Raw genomic sequence first — 17,391 nt, forward strand, 5'->3', positions numbered from 1 at the left:
AGGCACAGTGGGAGCTGCAGGCATAGTCTCTTAGAAAAGGTCCCGTTCAGTCACATGATGCAGAAAGGACCCCCAACACCATCAGAGACCCCTAGTGCCTCCCAGCACCCCCTGGGTTTCTAAAGTCCTTCTCACAGAGGAGCCTGGAAGTGGCTGGATCCAATCCCAGCCCCAGACTTTGTCAATGGTTTCTGTGTAAAGGATTATACAGGTGAGACTGAACCTTTGTACAACTTTGTCCTGCAGGATCAAGGATGGAAAACCAGATATAGAAATGTATATGATTTACTATGGTAATGATCAGACAAAAAGATCTGACTCAGATTTATTCACTAGACAGCACAGAAGCTGTAGGAACTATCATCATACACTGCACTAGGAAGCAATATTGAAACAATTGGATTGAAGCAAAGCCAATCATTAAGCAGAGAGTGAAGTCACTCACCAAGACCAATGACCCTGGACAAAGCTCTTTGGCTCAGCCTCGAGGAGTGACCCTGAGGGGCATCCCCGCTCCAGGCAGGAACCTCCACACACCCCCCAAGAAGGGATATGTCAGAAGACCCAATCTCTAAAATTTAGGCCTGGGCTTTTATAGTAGAAAGTGCTGGCCTGTCAGTTAGGTGTGTCCAGGCTGTGCCAGCTCAGCAGCTTTGGAGTTCTCAGGGGTGTAACTTGTTTGTTCCTTTATCCAGGGATTTCCCAGCTCTGCCACATCTTCCCCTTCCTCTCAGGATGTTTCACTTTGGGAGTGTTGGTTGACTCAGGCCACTCTCAGCTTTGTTCAACCCCAAAAGCAGGGTGACCCCCTTCTTCATTTCCCACTGGGGGCTTTGCAAACTGGGCCTTGTAGTAGTTATTTTCCCCCATTCCAGGCAGACCATCCTGCTACAGGACCCCCAAGATGCCCCTGCCCAGTTACCCACCTCTCCTTTCCCCACTATACCACTCCTTTCCCATTGTCCCAACAATCCCAAATTCCCCACACAGCTCAGGTTGGGGGTGTCCCCCCCTGCTTGGTTTTGGGGTCTAAGCCCATTTCTGATCAGTTTGGGGGTCCAAAGCCTTCCTTTTCCCCCCTCTCCCCTCCTTTTCCTGTAAGACTTCAAACCCCTCCTCCCTCTGAGTGTGGTTTACAGCTGTCCCACTCCCACTAAATTTGGGTGTCCCAACCCCCCTTTTCAATTGTCCCCCCAATCCCCAGCCTTCCTCCCCCATTCCTGGTTTTGGGGGTTCCCACTCCCTTTGCAGCCTCACACCCCCTTTTTACCCCTTTTCCCCCTCAGTTTCCACTGCCCCACCCCCCCTTTTCCCCACCCCCTTTACCAAGAGCTCCTCACCCTCAACCACAGGGGCTCTCAGCACCACCAGTGCCACCAGTATGGCCCCAGCTCCTCCCAGTCCCAGCATCAGGCTTTAAAATGAATATATATTGGTGATAAATAAAGTGTTATCCTTAAATCACACTTGGCCAGCATTTATCAAAGTTGTCTTAAGGTATTTTTGTGGGAAGAACTTGTGAAAAGTACCAGAACTTCAAGTTTTGATAAATAAACTCTGATCTGCCTCAGTGAACAAAGCCTGGAAGAGAGAGATGGGTGGTTGAGGTTGGACATCTGGAATGCAGAACATACAGACCACAGGGACATGATAAAAGAAGAGGCTACGAAAGACACAGTATTTATTTTGAAAAGTCCCTACCGAAGAAAAAAGATACTGAAAACACTAAAAAATAATATAGAAAGCAAGAAATCGATAACCAACAGAGGAGAGACTACTAATTAATGAAAGGGAATTATGCAATTTAGAACGAATGAACATTTGATTTATTTGTTTGCTGAAAAATGTATAAATAGGTGAAAAAGTCTTCTCTCGGTGTCTCTGTGGAAGCTGCAATTTTGTCAGTCAAAGCCAGAATAAAGGAACGTCTGACTCTTCAACACTGAAAAGATGGTGTTGAGGGTTTATTGCCCTAATGGTTTCCAAGGATTTCAGTAACATTATAAAGGCAGAGTATGGGAGAGGTGGTGCTGGACATGGGGTCAGTTGTCAGCAAGATAAATGTTTATTTAGTATTTCTATCTGCACAGGAACACGTGTGGTGGAACCAGACCCCAGTGCCTCCACTTTTCAGGGGATGGAATGCTGATGGTTCATGGCTCCAACATTATCCAGTTGCAAAAGCAGTGGGTGCTTTGCTGCCCATGGGCAAAAGAACCACCCAGGAGCAGAGGGAGGCACACCCAGCCCTGGAGGGGACAGGCTGGGCTTCGAGCCAGGGAAGGGAAGGGTTATTTTTATGCTTTTATGTCACTACAGACAGGAAACAAAACTGCTCCAAACCTACTTTACATGCAAACAAAACTGTTCTAAACCCTACATATACATATATATTGATAAAGTAAATCTAATCTACTCCAAAGGTTGGGTTAACAAGAACCTGGGTCAGCCTCACCTTCAGGGGGGTCTGGACAGGTGCTGTACAAGGGGGAAGCTTCTGACAGCCGCTCACAGAACCCATCCCTGGAGCCCCCCCACTACAAAATCTGGCCGCACAAACGCAGTGCACTGCCCAGCATGGATCACCTGGAACGTGGGTCACCAGGTCTCTGCTAAACAGGCCTCGTCAAGAATGTTGGTCATCAACTCTTTACCCAACTTGTGTCGCAAAGTCTGTGACCAACATGGGTCACTGTGGATCATCCAAGGTGGGTTGTCCAATGGATGATGGAGTTGGAGCAGCGGATGAAGATGTTCATGCAGCTGGGGCACTTGTAGGTCTTCCTTTACCGGTGGGTCCGTTGGTGTTGAGTCAAGTTACTTCTAAAGTTGAAGCTCTTCCCACACTCCCCACACTCATATGGCCTCTCCCCGGTGTGGATACGCCGGTGGATGGTGAGGGTGAAGTTTCGGTTGAAGCTCTTCCCGCAGTCGGTGCAGCGGAAGGGCCTCTCCTCTGTGTGTGTGCGCTGATGCCTGAGGAGAGTTGAGCTCCTCTGATAACTCTTCCCACACTCCTCACACTTGTAGGGTCGCTCCTCTGTGTGTGTCTGCTGATGTTTGAGGAGATCTGATCTGCTCATAAACATCTTCCCACACTCCCTACACTTGTATGGTCTCTCCCCGGTGTGTTTGCGCCGGTGGTTGATGAGGGTGTCGTTGCGGGTGAAGCTCTTCCCGCAGTCGGTGCAGCGGAAGGGCCTCTCCCCGGTGTGTGTGCGCTGATGTGTGAGGAGATGCGAGCTGGTCTGAAACAGCATCCCACACTCGGAACACTCGTAGGGACGTTCCCCGGTGTGGATCATCTGATGGCGGATCAGGCTGTAGCTCTGGCTGAAGCTCTTCCCACATTCCAAGCACTTGTAGCGCTTCTCCTTTCTGTGAAGCTGCTGCTGCATCACCGGGTCGGAGCTCTGGCTCAAGCTCTGACTGCCTTCCCAGGAGATGGAGGGTTTCTCCTCTTTGGAGCACCCTGTCCTGAGTTTGGAGCTCCTCCTCCTATGGGATCTCCATGGATTTTCCTCCCCACTCACTTCCTGTGCTGTGGAGCCACTCAAATCGACCTCTGCCAGCAGGTTTTGCCGGGGGGATTTGTCCTCCGTGCTCTCCGTGCTCAGCTCGGGGCCTGGGGCAGGAAGGAACAAGGACACTCAGGGCATTTGCCTCTGGCCCACAGGGAAGGCCAAGGACATCCCCCCAAACCCGGCCCTGGCAGGACGGCGTCGGCAGCGGGGTTGTCCTGCAGCCGGGGCCATGCTGGGCTGGAAGATGCAGCACAAGAGAGGGGCAAAGGGGCACTGACTTCCTCCTCACCTGCCTGGGGGGCCCGGGGCATCTTCCTCTTCCTCGCAGCCTCCTCCTCCATCCTGACAAGCTTTGGGAAGGAGAAATCCTGGTTTGGGGAAAAACAAGGTGTGAGTGCCTTGGGTTGGGGGTTCCTCCTCCCAAAGACCATCTCTAGAACTTAACAAGCTTCTTGTGTCCATAAAAATCTCCAAAAGTCCAAGATTCAGCCAAGAAAATACTGAAACGAACTCCTCCTCTCTGGCCTCTCCATTTTGGGGTTCTGGGGGTACCCCCTGTCCTGGCTGCTTGGGGTCTCCTGTCTGTTCAGTGTCCTCCCTCTCCAGGCTGTCGGGGCTCCAGAAACCCCTGCCTGGCCATTCTCAGGTTTCCTGTCCCCACACCTCTTAATTCTGACTCCAGGAACACCCTGACCCCCCTTTCCCACCCATCCCACACTCCCTTTTCCTTTAACCTGCCATCCCCTGGACCCACCAACTACCTCTCCCCACCCCAGTCCTGCCTGTCCTTCACCTTGGCACCCTCCTGATCGCCCACTCCCAGGCACTGGGATCCCCCTGCACCCCCTTATCCTGCACCAATATTCCCCTGCATACCCTTGCCTGGCCATTCCACCTCTTCCAGCCCCCACACCTCCTGTTTTGTTTTGGTTTTTTTCACTCTGGGTCCCCTGGAACCCCCACTCCTGAATTTCCCAGACCACAGACTCCCCCTTTTTGGAACACTGGGGGGTCCACTTGAATCAGTTTCTCTGGATACTCTGGATCTCTCTACCCCATGATTCCCCTTTCCCTGACCCCTTGACCCCCCTTTCCTGGGCACAGAGTCCCCCTGGATCCTCCATTTCCCTTCTCCAAGCTGCTATATCCCCCCTTTCTTGGACCTGTGGCCCCCTGAAAACCCCCTTCCCCAGCTCTGTGTCCCCCCTACACAACAAAAGATTCAGCCCCAAAAAAGCCTCCCAGAAGTTCCTGCTCTCTGATCTCTCCACTTTGGGCTTTCGGGGGTCCCCCCTAATGGGCTTGCTGGGGGTCCTACAGGTATTGGGGGTCCCCCCTCTCCAGGCTCCCTGTTTTACTGTCCCAGGGGGGTCTCTGAGCACCCCGAGCAGAGACTCAGGGCAGAAGCCGCCCCTGGGACCCTCGGCATTCCTTGGAGGGGTTTGGAGGGCCCTGGAGTTGTTTTGGGAGGTCTGGGAGGGAGCTTTGGGGGGATCCTGGGATAGTTGGGGTAGGTCTGGAAGCGGTTTGGGGGACCTGGTGTGGTTTGGAGGGACTGGGAGAAAGAGTAAGGGTGGTTCTGAAGAGGTTTAGGGATGGTCTGGGTGGGGGTCTGGGAGGAGGTTGAGAGAATTTGGGCAGGTCTGGGTGCCCTAGAAGGGGGTTTGGTGAGTCCTGCGATTGTTTCGGGTGTCTGGGAGCTGAATTTAGGTGAGTATGGGGGCATTTTAGGGGTCCTGGGCAGTTTAGACGGTCTGGGAGAGGTTTGGGGGGTCTGGGAGGGGTTTAGGAGATCTCTGGGATGTTTGGGGCGGCCCGGGGTGTTTCAGGGGCTCCGGAGAGTTCAGGACCGGATTTGGGGCATCCTGGGGCTCCAGGGCAGTTTGGGGGGTCCCAGGCGGTGGGTTAGGGGGGTCTCAGGGGTATTTTCGGGGGGGATTTGGGGCGTTCTGAGGCGCATCCCGGGGTGGGGGGAGGGGCTTACCCGGCTCCTTCACCGTCACGGCCAACACGGCCCCGGGGGGGGTCCCGGGGGGTCTGTGGGGGGTGGGTGGGTCGTGAGGGACCCCCAAAACCCGCCCCGAGTCCCCGAATGCCCCCGAAATACTCCCAAATTTTCAGAAATTAGCCGAAACTCGCCGCCATTGCTCAACTTTCCAGCAGTGCCGTCCAGTCCCGCCCTCCGTCTGCGCCGCCTCTGATTGGGCGCTGCTTCTGCCCGTCACCGCCTGCAGCCAGTCAGCGCTCAGGAATGCAGGGGGCGGTGATGGGATATGGAGTCCCGCGCCATTTTGAGCCTGTCCCGTACTACATTTCCCGTCATGCACCGCGGCCCGTTCTGGCCAATCACAGACGGGACTACAACTCCCGCCCCCCCGCGCCCAATCGGGTCGGTCCCACCCCCATTGCAGCCCCCCAAGTGCCCCCCGGACCCCAAACTGCCCCAGAAGGGCCCCAGGACCCCCAAGTGCTCCCCCAATACCCACCAGGACTCCCTAATCACCTCCCTGGACCCCCACGTGACCCCCAAGTTCTTCCAGAACTTACAAGTGACCCCTAAAATCCTCTTTGGACCCCCAGATTCCGTTGCCGGACACTCGAGTGACCCCCCAGATGTCCTCTCGTAAACCCAAGTGCCCCATAAATGCCCCCACAGACCCCCGTGGGATTCCCATTGTGTCCCAAGTGCCCCCCAGACGGCAATTCCACCCCAATCCCTCCAAAGCCCCCCAGCCCCCCCTTTCCCATGGGGCTTTTTCCCAGGATTTGGCTCTCCAAGGGGGCACTTGAGGGGCCAGGGGGGATCTGGGGCTACTTTGGGGGCTGGTGACCTGGGGAAGGGATCTGGGGTGGGGTTAAGAGATTTGAGGTGCGATTATAGGAATTTTGGTTGGAATTAAGTGTTTTTAGTGCAGAATTAAATTGGTTTAAGGTGACATTAGGAGAGATTGGGTGGAATGAAAGGAACTTGAGACGTAATTCAATATTCCTTGTGTGAAATTAAGGGGATTATAGTGGAATCTTAATGATTTTGGATGGAATACCAGGGATTCTAAGAGGGATTAAGGAATTTTGGGGTGCAACTAAGAAATTTGGGGTAGAATTAGGAATACTTTGGGAAGAAATAAGAAAATTTTAGATAGAAAAAATGAGATTTTAATTGGAAATATGAAGATTTGGGGAATTTTAGGTGGAATTAATAGAATTTTCAGTAAAATAAATGCAATTATGAAGATTTTAAATGAAATTAAATGAATTGTGAGAAATATTATTAGGGATTTTCAGTAAAACTAAGGGGATTAGGTTTAAAATTCGTGATTTGGGTAGATATGAGAAGAATTTTATGTAGAATTAAGAAAATTTTGAATCAAATTCAGGGGATTTGAGGAAAAATCAGCAGGATTTTGATGGGTTTATAGGGATTGGAGGTGGAATTAAGGCAACTTTGAGGAGAATCAGTGTAATATAAGGTGAAAATCAGGGAATGTTTTGGTGGAATTAAAAGAAATTTGGGATAGAATTAAGGGATCTTTGAGTGGAATCTTTAGGGGGTTTGGAGTAAAACTGGGGTGATTTGGGATGAAATTCTGGGCATTTCAGGAGACGTTCAGGGACTCTTGAGTGGAATTCAGGGATTTCAGGAGGAATTAGGAGGCTTGATGGCACCTTAAGAGATGATGGGATGGAGCAGGTGACATTTTTAGGGGTGTAAAGTCAATAAATCCCCTCTTCCCATTGAATTCCCAATGCTGGTCTGTGTCCTGATGGATGTTCCTCCCTCTGCACTCACCCAAGTGCCCACAGGGAACCAGGAGGGTGTGGAGACCCACGAGCCAGGTGTGCTCCCAGTGTGGGTCACTGGGAATGTGGGTCCCCAGGTGTGTTCCCAATGTGGGTCAGTGGGAATGTGGCTCACCAGGTTGTTCCCAATGTTCCAGGTTCACGAGGATTCCCAGAACAAAATACAAGACACTAAAACACAGCTGAGGTAGCAAAGCAAATTTATTGGTGAGGAAAGCCAATGGATCCTGTTCCTTGGCACACACACAGCACATCCCCAGCCCTACAATCTCCCCAGGCCAATGGATCCTGTTCCTTGGCACACACACAGCACATCCCCAGCCCTGCAATCTCCCCAGGCCAATGGATCCTGTTCCTTGGCACACACACAGCGCATCCCCAGCCCTGCAATCTCCCCAGGCCAATGGATCCTGTTCCTTGGCACACACACAGCACATCCCCAGCCCTGCAATCTCCCCAGGCCAATGGATCCTGTTCCTTGGCACACACACAGCACATCCCCAGCCCTGCAATCTCCCCAGGCCAATGGATCCTGTTCCTTAGCACACACACAGCACATCCCCAGCCCTGCAATCTCCCCAGGCCAATGGATCCTGTTCCTTGGCACACACACAGCACATCCCCAGCCCTGCAATCTCCCCAGCCCGCGGGGCAGGAGCAGCAGGTGCAGCGGCACTGGCACTAGGGCAGGCAGGCAGTGCCCCTTCAGGCCCTGCCCTGCACCAAACCAGGCCCAGCGGGGCCTCCTCACCCCCAGCCCAGCCCACCCCTCCTGTCCCCTCTCTCTGCAGGGCAGCTTTGCCAGCTGCAGCACCAGCCCCTGCGTGCCCATCGCACCAGCCCAGGCTGCAGCAGCTCAAGGGCTGACTCCGGGACAACAACGGCTCTGCCCTTTATTGTCCCTGGGGCACAGGCCAAGTTCTCAGCACTTCTAGCTCTCACTGGTGGGTCTTTCTCCAGGCCTGAGTTCTACACAGGCAAGCTCTGCAGTGTCTTCTCACACCAGATCGACGAGCACAAGCACAGACCAAACATGACAGGCCCAGACACGGCTCTGGTCCCTGATACAAAGCCTCCTCAGAATACAAACCTTCCTCTGCTTCTGGGGATTGGGAGGATAAGGCTTAGCCCCAGTCTGTTCTATTTCCATGCATTGCAGCTTGTCACATGATTATGGAGCACAAACACAGGCTGGGTGGAGAATGGATTGAGAGCAGCCCTGAGGAGAAGGACTTGGGGGTGTTGATTGATGAGAAGCTCAGGCAGCTCTGCTTGGCTGGGCAGGGAAGCCACTGGCAAGAGCCCAGTGGTCCCTGAGCATCCCAGCACGGGCAGTGGCTCCTCTGGGCCAGCGAGGGGCTGGGAGAGGGGTCTGGGGCAGTGTCAGAGCCCAGAGGGACCCCCCAGCAGAGATCAGATGGTGTAAATCCAGTGTGCTGGTTGGACCTGCTGGCAGCTGCCTGTCTCTCACTGAGAACTTGCTGGGCTCTCCCTCATCCAATCTCCTTTCAGAACGGGATTTAGGGAACAGATCTGAAGCCTCCCTGCAGGGTCCCCTTTACTCCTGCAGCCCCTGACGCTGCAGGTGTGACAATGATGGGCTGAGCAGCATTTTCGGGCTCCCGTGGAACCACAGGAACATCCATCTAAAACAGGCAGTGCACAAAGGCATTTCTGGAACAAATCTGATTTTTGTTAATAAAACTTTATGCTGTATAAATTTAGTTTTTCATTTTTTACTCATGGCTACTGGTTGCCACCTGAATTTTATCAGTAAAATTGCAATTGCCTCTTTTGATCACAGCCACCCACAGTGCATTTGTGACAGTGAACTCAGTGTTTCTCTCTCAGGTGTAGTGATCAGCAGACACTGGAATGCCCACAAGCCCCTGAGCACTAAGTCAAGGACAATTAGGGCCATACAGGCCTCATTCCCAGCACTCAAACACAGCCTTGTTGCTGGTGCTCTTGAAATAGAATAAAATTCCAGAGGCCACCCCAGAAATTGCCCCTGTAGTGTCAAATAAAATTAAAATATCCACCCTCCCCTCCTAGATGCACCTCTGGCCAACAGTTCCTGCCCACTCCTGTGCTGGTTGCTCCTGAGTCACCTTGTTGGCAGGTCCTAAACAGATCTTCTCAAGGGTTCCATGTTGAAAAGTCTGAGCATGACCTGATCAGCTGGGACAATGGAACACTTGTCATAAAATGTCCCTGTCCTCCCATGGGATCACACTGAGATGTTTTCAGGATGTGCATTAACAGCAGGGGCAGAACTGTTGCCCTCCCACCCTCTTGGCACTGTCAGCATTCTGTCCTTTGGGCTGCACATTTCATCTCCCTCACCTTTCACCTCTCCCCACCTGTCCTGCCTGAACTGCCCGTGGCTGAAGGCCCCTTCCCAGCAGCCTGTCTGCACAGCAGCACTTGCCAGTGCTCTCTGCATTTCCCTTCCCCTCACTCTTGGGTTGCTCACACACCTCTCAAAGACCAACTTTGGGCTTTGAGCTTCAGGGAGTTAAAAGTTTGCCTGTCCCTCAGTAATTGGTCTAATTCTGTCTTCTGCCAGCTTTGTATTTGTGTTTGTTTCATTTCTTTTCTGTCTAATACATTTCATGCATGGTTATAGTTTGGGAAGGTGAAGCCCAATGGTGGCACCTTGGACCTGGCACAGGTTTGAGGAGTGTGTTTGTTTTGAATGGTGAAACTTATGAGTTTCAGATTGCTGCAAAAATAGAGGAAAAATCCCTCTTGCCTGTGTTCAGCCAGTTCTCAGAGCAAAGCAGGTCCGAGTTGACTGATGAGAGACATGATGGTGCTGGGGAGGTGTGGAGCAAGGTTGTCCCCACTGTCAGACCTCAAGGGATTGCACTCCAATTAGTCCAGACCTTCTTAGGAGAGATGGTGGACCAATATCAATCAGAGAATGCTGCAATCACCTCTTCTCTAAAAAGAAAATTAATTATCCATATCATTTAAAATAGGAATACACATTTGTTAGAAGCTCTTTCTAACCTTTCTCCAAAACTGTATGAGGCATCTTTCTTAATTAACTCTTCTTGATTAGAGGGCAAACTTAGAAAGAGCCATGATCTGTTAGGACTTGCTTTATCTTAACGAGCCCCATGGTGCATTTGGTGCTGAGTCCTTGAACCTCAGGTACTGAGAGGAGATTGCACAAACCTTTCCATAGGTCAAAGTCAGAAGAAAATCACAAAGTATCTCAAAGCACTAATGGGTCCCACTGAGGGCCATTCCCAATACAGGCTCTTCACTGACTGGTAGGAGGAGATAATTGGAAGCCTTGATTGAACAAACCTCTCATAGACTCAGTTTCAAAAGGAAAGGGAAAGTATCTTAATAAATGTTGAGTTCCTTGAAGCATTAACAAGCCTCACTGTGGGCTGTTACTGACAAAGCCTCTCAAGGGACTAATTAAAGCAGATCATTGCAGGCCATGATTTCACAAACCTCTCATAGACTGGGTGTCAAAAAGAAATGCTTCAATAAGCTTTGAGTCCCTTGAAGCATTAACAAGCCCCACTGAGTGTTGATACTGACTAAGAATCTCAAGGGTCTCGTTACAGCTGATAATTGGAGGCCTTAATTGAACAAACCTCTCACAGACTCCAAACCAAAAGGAAAACTCAAAGTACTTTGAAAAACCTGCAGTCTCTTGGAGCTTTAAGGAGCCCCCAAGGGCCACTCCTGAAGAATCTTCCCCAGGGACTCGTCCCAGCAGACCCTTGGAGGCCACGACTGCAGGGAGGCAAAGGCTCTGGGCAGCAGCTCAGGTGCTGAGCAAAGCCTGGCTTGGCTGGAGGCAGCAGAAAGGCCCAGCCCTGACCCCCAGCCCGAGGAAGGCACATCCTGTCCCTCACACCTTGATCAGGGCTCTGCTGGGGGCACTGGCATGGGGGGTGATGCTGAGGGCAGGACAAGGGGTGACAGTGCCCAGCCTTCCTGGGGCTGTGCCAGAAGGCCACAAGGCCCCAGAGCCTCAGGACAGCAGGTCTGCTCACAGCCCTTGGTGGCACAAACAATGCTGTGCCTGAGGGGACAAAGACTTGGGATCTCTTACACTTCTGACCCAGTCACTTGATGTCCCTCTGGGAAGGCAGAAACCACCTCTCAGAGGTGGGTGACAAACCAGTGCTGGGAATGGTCATTGGGAGGGGCTGGTCTGTGATGAGTGTCCTGGGGCACCTTGAGCAGAGTGTCCAGAAAACAAGGCCAGTCTGGACCAGACACAATGTGGGACTTTTCCTACTTGTCCCCTCCTAAACTCACCTCAGTCTCTAACACAGACAACTCCTGACATCCCCCTGCCACTCCAGAGATCCAGAGGGTTCTGCACTCCTGTGCCCTGATGCCATCAGTGTGCACTGGGCACCAGTGTCTACTAAAGCTTTACACCTCTGTGGATCTGCTGTGCCAGGCCATCGAATCCACACAGTGCAGTGTGCCTGGTCATCCCTTTCCTCCTCCTGGCCAAAGGCAGGGACCCTCTATTCCTGTTCCTGGCCAGAGTATACACTGTCTGACCTTTGTGATACCAGACCAGAAGTCCCATCACCAGGATCAAAAGAGTTGATTTTAGTCCTTTTATGCTTAGGAGATCCCTGATTGCCTTCTTGTGTCCCTGCAGCAACTCAATGGACATCCTTCTTGGCTGACCCCTTCTCCACAGCTCTCTTCCCTCTCAGTTCACCTCCATGGGCTCCCAGCTCAAAGCTGGGTTCACCATCCCATTTCCTCATGTCTCCCTCTGGCCATGCAGAAAGAACCAGAGATCACCACATGGCCTGTGCTTGGGGCTCCCTTTCCCTCTGGCTGGGGCAGGAGAGGACTGATCTCCTGGGCTGCCCCTGAGAGCTGAGCTGCTGGGCCATGGGGATGAGGAAGTGCCCAGAGTTTCTACTACATTTCAGAGCCAGGAGGGTGCCATCTCCTGGTGTATCCATTTGGGGGGAATACAATGCCATCAGGCTGTTGGAACGTGATCCAGGAGTGCTTTGAACCTCCTCGTGGCCACTGTGCAAGGAACATCCTCTGAGTCTTCAGGGGTGTTTTCACTTTTTAGGTCACTATAGATGATTTCCAGCACAGGTAATTCCCTCAAGTACTGGATACCTTTGTTTCCAGAGCTTCACTTTCCTGGGGAGTTCACAACATCTTCCTGAAATGGATCTCTTGCCCTCACGCTTGAGAAGAGTCATCTCCAGAGACTATAAATTTCTCCTTCTTTTCCAATTCCTCTTTCAATTTCCTAATCTCTAGCAAAGGAATCTCAGCTTTTGGGCTTCATGACCTTGCAACTGCTGACTATCAGCCCCACTATCCCAGCATGGAAGCAGCCAAATGGAAATCCACTCACCTGGCTGGCAGCTGGAGTCTTTTCACAAGTTTGAAAGTTTTGTTGAGTTCAGGGACCAGGTAAGTTTGGTTTCCTGTTTTCATTTGTGTCACTCCTTTCAATTTCTTTGTTGAAAGACTGGCTTCTTGATCTGCCCCCTCCCCTCCTGATTCTCTTTCTCTTGTCCTGCCCTCAGCATCCTCCCCCATGCCAATGCCCCCAGCAGAGCCCTGAGCAAGGTGTGAGGGCAGGATGTGCCTTCCCCAGGCTGGGGGTCAGGGCTGGGCCTTTCTGCTGCCTCCAGCCAAGCCAGGCTTTGCTCAGCACCTGAGCTGCTGCCCAGAGCCTTTGCCTCCCTGCAGTCGTGGCCTCCAAGGGTCTGCTGGGATGAGTCCCTGGGGAGGCTTTGTCAGGAATGGCCCTTTGGTGGGGCTTGTTAATGCTCCAAGGGACTCCATTTTTTCAGGTGCTTTGGGTTTTCCTTCCCACACTGAGTGTCTGTGAGGTTTGTTCAATCATGGCCTCCAATGATCTCCTGAGGGTCACAGGACTGGGAGGGAGCAGGGCCAGGACAGCTGAGCCCAACTGGCCCAAGGGATGTTCCCTTTGATGCAGGGCCGTGCTCAGGGTGTTAATGGGGAGCTGGTCAGGAAGGGATGATCTGTGTCTGGGCTGGGCTGGGCATTGGGCACAGAGTGGTGAGCAGTGGGGCAATGGTGTTGTGCTCCACATGAGCTTCTTCTGGGGTTTATTGTTATAGTTCCAGCTTTTATTACTCCTATTGTTGTCATGGGTAGCAGTAGTGTGTTCACTGAGGGTAACACAGAACACTCACCAGATCATTTTCCCTGTTTCCTGCTGTAGCCCCTGCAGTTACAGGGCTCTGTTTGCTGGTTCACAACCAGATTTAGAGTTTTATCTGTGAGTGTCAAGACCCTGGACAGGTCTGTGCTCACAGACCTCCATTTATTGCTGATCCCTGGCACACACTGGGCCTGCAGGTCCCCTGTGTTCTCCTGGCAGCTCCCAACTTGGTTCACTTAAACATTCACCTCAAACCAGCTCTGTCACCTTCTCTAAAGCCACTGAGAGGTTAAAAATGACGACTTGCCATCTCCAAGCTCACTGGCCATGAACAAGAAGTACTTGAAGCAGATCTGAGTCTGTTGAAGACCTCACTGGAACCCTGATCTCATCACAATGGGCCCCTGGAGAACAAGCAAACAAGGAGCCTCTATAGAGTCTATCCCTTGGCATGTTCTTGAGAGTGACTTTGCAAAAAGCCCTAAGACTGCATGTCCTGAGCTAAGGAGAAGCCCTTTCCTGATGGAGCTGCTGTTGTGGAGCCCAGCTGTGTCCCAGCAGTGCCCATGGCCTGTCCCTGCCTGTGAGCCCAGGATGGACATGCAGCAGGTCTGTGTCCCAGCTGGCAGAGGACCAAGGCCTTAGTCCAGCCCAGGGGCTCTGCAGGAGAGTGTACAAGTGGAAAGAGAGCAGGTCAGCAAAGGCCCAGTGCTGGTGCTCCCTGGCAGTGCTGCTGTGCTGGGACTCTTTGCCCTTCTCTGCACACATGGAACTGCCCAGTAGGTGCCTGAAAGTCTCAAAGGAAAAAGATCAGATAATCAAGGCTACTGCAAAAGAATTTATTTTGTTTAAATATAAAGATAGCACAATTACTAAAAGATTTAAATATTCAAATTAATGAACTAGAATTCAGATGAGAGGATGAATAAAATAATTTAATCGAGCACAACATTATGACAAAAAGAACCCTCTGACCATGAAGAAAAACCTGGGAAGGCAAACTGAGCCTGTCATGAGTTTTATTGTGAACACTGTACAGAAGAAAACTGGCAGGTTCTTGCTGCTGAAAACATCCAGTCATCATTTTCCTCAGGGCATCCTTGAGCTCCTGGTTCCTCAGGCTGTAGATGAGGGGGTTCAGTGTTGGAGGCACCACCGAGTAAAGAACTGACAGTGCCAGATCCAGAGACTGGGATGAGATGGAGGGAGGTTTCAGGTAGGAAAAAGTGCCAGTGCTGATAAACAGGGAAACCACGGCCAGGTGAGGGAGGCACGTGGAAAAGGCTTTGTGCTGTCCCTGCTCAGAGGGGATCCTCAGCACAGCCCTGAAGATCTGCATATAGGAGAAAACTATGAAAATGAAACAACCAAAAGTTAAACAGATACTAACCACAAGAAGCCAAAGTTCCCTGAGGTAGGAGTGTGAGCAGGAGAGCTTGAGGATCTGTGGGATTTCACAGAAGAACTGGCCCAGAGCATTGCCCTGGCACAGGGGCAGGGAAAATGTATTGGCTGTGTGCAGCAGAGCATTGAGAAAGCCACTGGCCCAGGCAGCTGCTGCCATGTGGGCACAAGCTCTGCTGCCCAGGAGGGTCCCGTAGTGCAGGGGTTTGCAGATGGCAACGTAGCGGTCGTAGCACATGAGGGTGAGGAGATAAAATTCTGCTGAAATGAACAAGGAAAAGAAGAAGACCTGTGCAGCACATCCAGTGAAGGAGATGGTTGTGGTGTCCCAGAGGGAGTTGTGCATGGCTTTGGGGACAGTGGTGAGGATGGAGCCCAGGTCTGTGAGGGACAGGTTGAGCAGGAAGAAGTGCATGGGGGTGTGCAGGTGGTGGTCGCAGGCTACGGCGCTGATGATGAGGCCGTTGCCCAGGAGGGCAGCCAGGGAGATGCCCAGGAAGAGCCACAAGTGCAGGAACTGCAGCTGCCGCGTGTCTGCCAATGGCAGGAGGAGGAACTGGCTGATGGAGCTGCTGTTGGACATCTGTTCCCTCAGGGTATGGTTATCTGTTGAGAAGGAAAAAGCAGAACTGAGTTAGGCCAGACATCATCAGCAAAACATATTGCCTGTGTCATGGCAACTCTATATTCAGGGTCTTTTTTTTCTTAAGAAACCCTCTCTGCATCCCCCTCTCCTGAGCTCTGGTCTATTCTGCCTGATTGGGGGCATTGGGAGCAGGGACCCTGTAACTGGCTCCCGAGAAGTCTTTGCTCTGCAGAGAGGGGGAACTTGAAATGCAGAGTGATCTCAAATTAAATGGACTTGGGATTCATCAAAGAGCTGTTCAAATTTTGTCCAAATTTAGAATTGATTTTAAGGAATTCTTTGTATTTGTTGATCTAATTGCACCCACTACATTTAGCCGCTGTTGTGGATGTTTGAAATCCCTGAAATTTCTACTGCACTGCAGGTCAAGTCATGTGGGTCCTGAGGGTCAAAGGAAGGCTCCCTTAGGGCAGAGAGAAGAGCTGCTCTGCCTATCAGAGCTGTTCTCAGTTGCCCTGGGCTGACAGCTTGGAGCTGGATGAGCATCATGCTGGACTGTTCTCCTAAAACAAAACTGCACACTGCTGAGAGCAGAGGAATCCAGGAATCCAGGGTCAAAGAGCAGAATGACAGACTCCTCACCTCTTTCATCCCTCTGCTCCCAAATTGAGACTCAGAGCAATCCTTGCAGTTGCCAATCAGCCTTTCCATGGATTTAGCACAGAGGTGTTTTTGCATGGGGATCAAAGGCAGCACTTTGGGAGACCTCTGCCCTTCTATAGTGCACCCTGCAGCCCTGCAGGACACCCAGGGAAGCAACTGAATGTCCAAAAGTTGCCTGGAGGGCACTTGGGCACTTGGCTCCCACAGACATATTCCCCCCACAGGTCCAAAAGGGTTTGTGTCTGAACAGGAATCTGCCACCCCCAACCGCCCTATATGGGCTCAGAAAAGCCAATGGTGAGAACAAGGACAGCAAAGGCAACAGGGGATGGCAGTGAAATGCCACAATGCCCCTGCCAAGGGAGGAGGGACACACAGAGACAGATGGAAATCAGAGGCTTATCCTTCCCTGGGCTCTGGCTGCTGCAGGGCAATGCACACCTGAGCCCCCACGGGCCTGAGGGCAGAGGCTCTGCTTAGGCTGGGAAAGGAGCCCAGGGAGGAGTTGGCCAGGGGAAGGTGTCTGTGCCACAGGGCCAGCAGGGAGGTGCCCACATGCCCCTCCCCAGCATTTGTGGCAGCAGCTCTCTCTCCCTCCCTGCCTGTCTGTGCTGTGAGGAGCTGTTCCTGCCAGCAGCCACCTCCCTGTGCCCAGCTCAGCTCCCTCCAGTGCTCACACAGCCCATGCCCACCCCACTGCCCAGGGGCAGCTCTGCCTGTGCAGGGGCTGGAGAGCAGATCCCAGACAAGCTGAGGTGGCTGGGAAGGGGAAGGTTTTCTGAGTGGATGTGCTTCCTGAGAAGTGCCCTTGGACATGGCAGGAGGTAGAGCTGAAGCTGAGAGAAGCCCAGAGCCATTGCAGCTGAAGGACCTGCCCTGCCCTGCTCATCCCTGCCCTGCTCATCCCTGCCCTGCCATGAGGGAGTCACTCCTTCCACTCACATTTTCTCTCTGCAGGGCCATGGGGAGCTCCTTGACCAGGCTGAGCTGACCCTGACAGGCAGCAGAGTCCCTGACCCAGCACACAGAGCCCTGGGCTGCAGGACCCTGCTCTGCAGGACAGCCCTGGGCACCCCTGGCTGCACCCCCACCCTCACACCCAACAGCCATCCCTGGGAGAAGGGAACCTTCTTGCCCTGAGTCTCTGGTGGTGCAGAAGGCAAGTCCTGCTCTGGACCATATTCTCCTGCTGCACACCAGGAAGTCCAGGAGAGCCAATCTGACAGGTCCTGCCAGTGGTAGCATTTGGCAGG

General features: G+C 52.4%; 3 protein-coding genes across 3 annotated transcripts in view; 1 reads left to right on the forward strand and 2 right to left on the reverse strand.

Moving 5' to 3' along the window:
• The window catches only part of LOC139673817 (zinc finger protein 850-like), a 584,874-nt gene that overhangs the window by 114,099 nt on the left and 453,384 nt on the right, over positions 1-17,391 (forward strand). The window lies entirely within an intron of this gene.
• Positions 1,753-3,872, reverse strand: LOC139673901 (zinc finger protein 852-like). The gene is made up of 2 exons (XM_071559834.1): positions 3,814-3,872; positions 1,753-3,625 (listed from the first exon to the last, which is right to left on the reverse strand). Exons 1-2 carry the CDS (start codon positions 3,863-3,865, stop codon positions 2,787-2,789), a joined length of 891 nt encoding a protein of 296 aa, XP_071415935.1. The 5' UTR covers positions 3,866-3,872; the 3' UTR covers positions 1,753-2,786.
• On the reverse strand, positions 5,441-15,492 carry LOC139674126 (olfactory receptor 14J1-like). The gene is made up of 2 exons (XM_071560272.1): positions 14,523-15,492; positions 5,441-5,561 (listed from the first exon to the last, which is right to left on the reverse strand). The coding sequence occupies exons 1-2, from the start codon at positions 15,470-15,472 to the stop codon at positions 5,441-5,443; spliced, it is 1,071 nt and encodes a 356-aa protein (XP_071416373.1). The 5' UTR covers positions 15,473-15,492.

Source organism: Pithys albifrons, chromosome 7 (assembly GCF_047495875.1).
Source record: "Pithys albifrons albifrons isolate INPA30051 chromosome 7, PitAlb_v1, whole genome shotgun sequence".
NCBI classification, from domain to species: domain Eukaryota; kingdom Metazoa; phylum Chordata; class Aves; order Passeriformes; family Thamnophilidae; genus Pithys; species Pithys albifrons.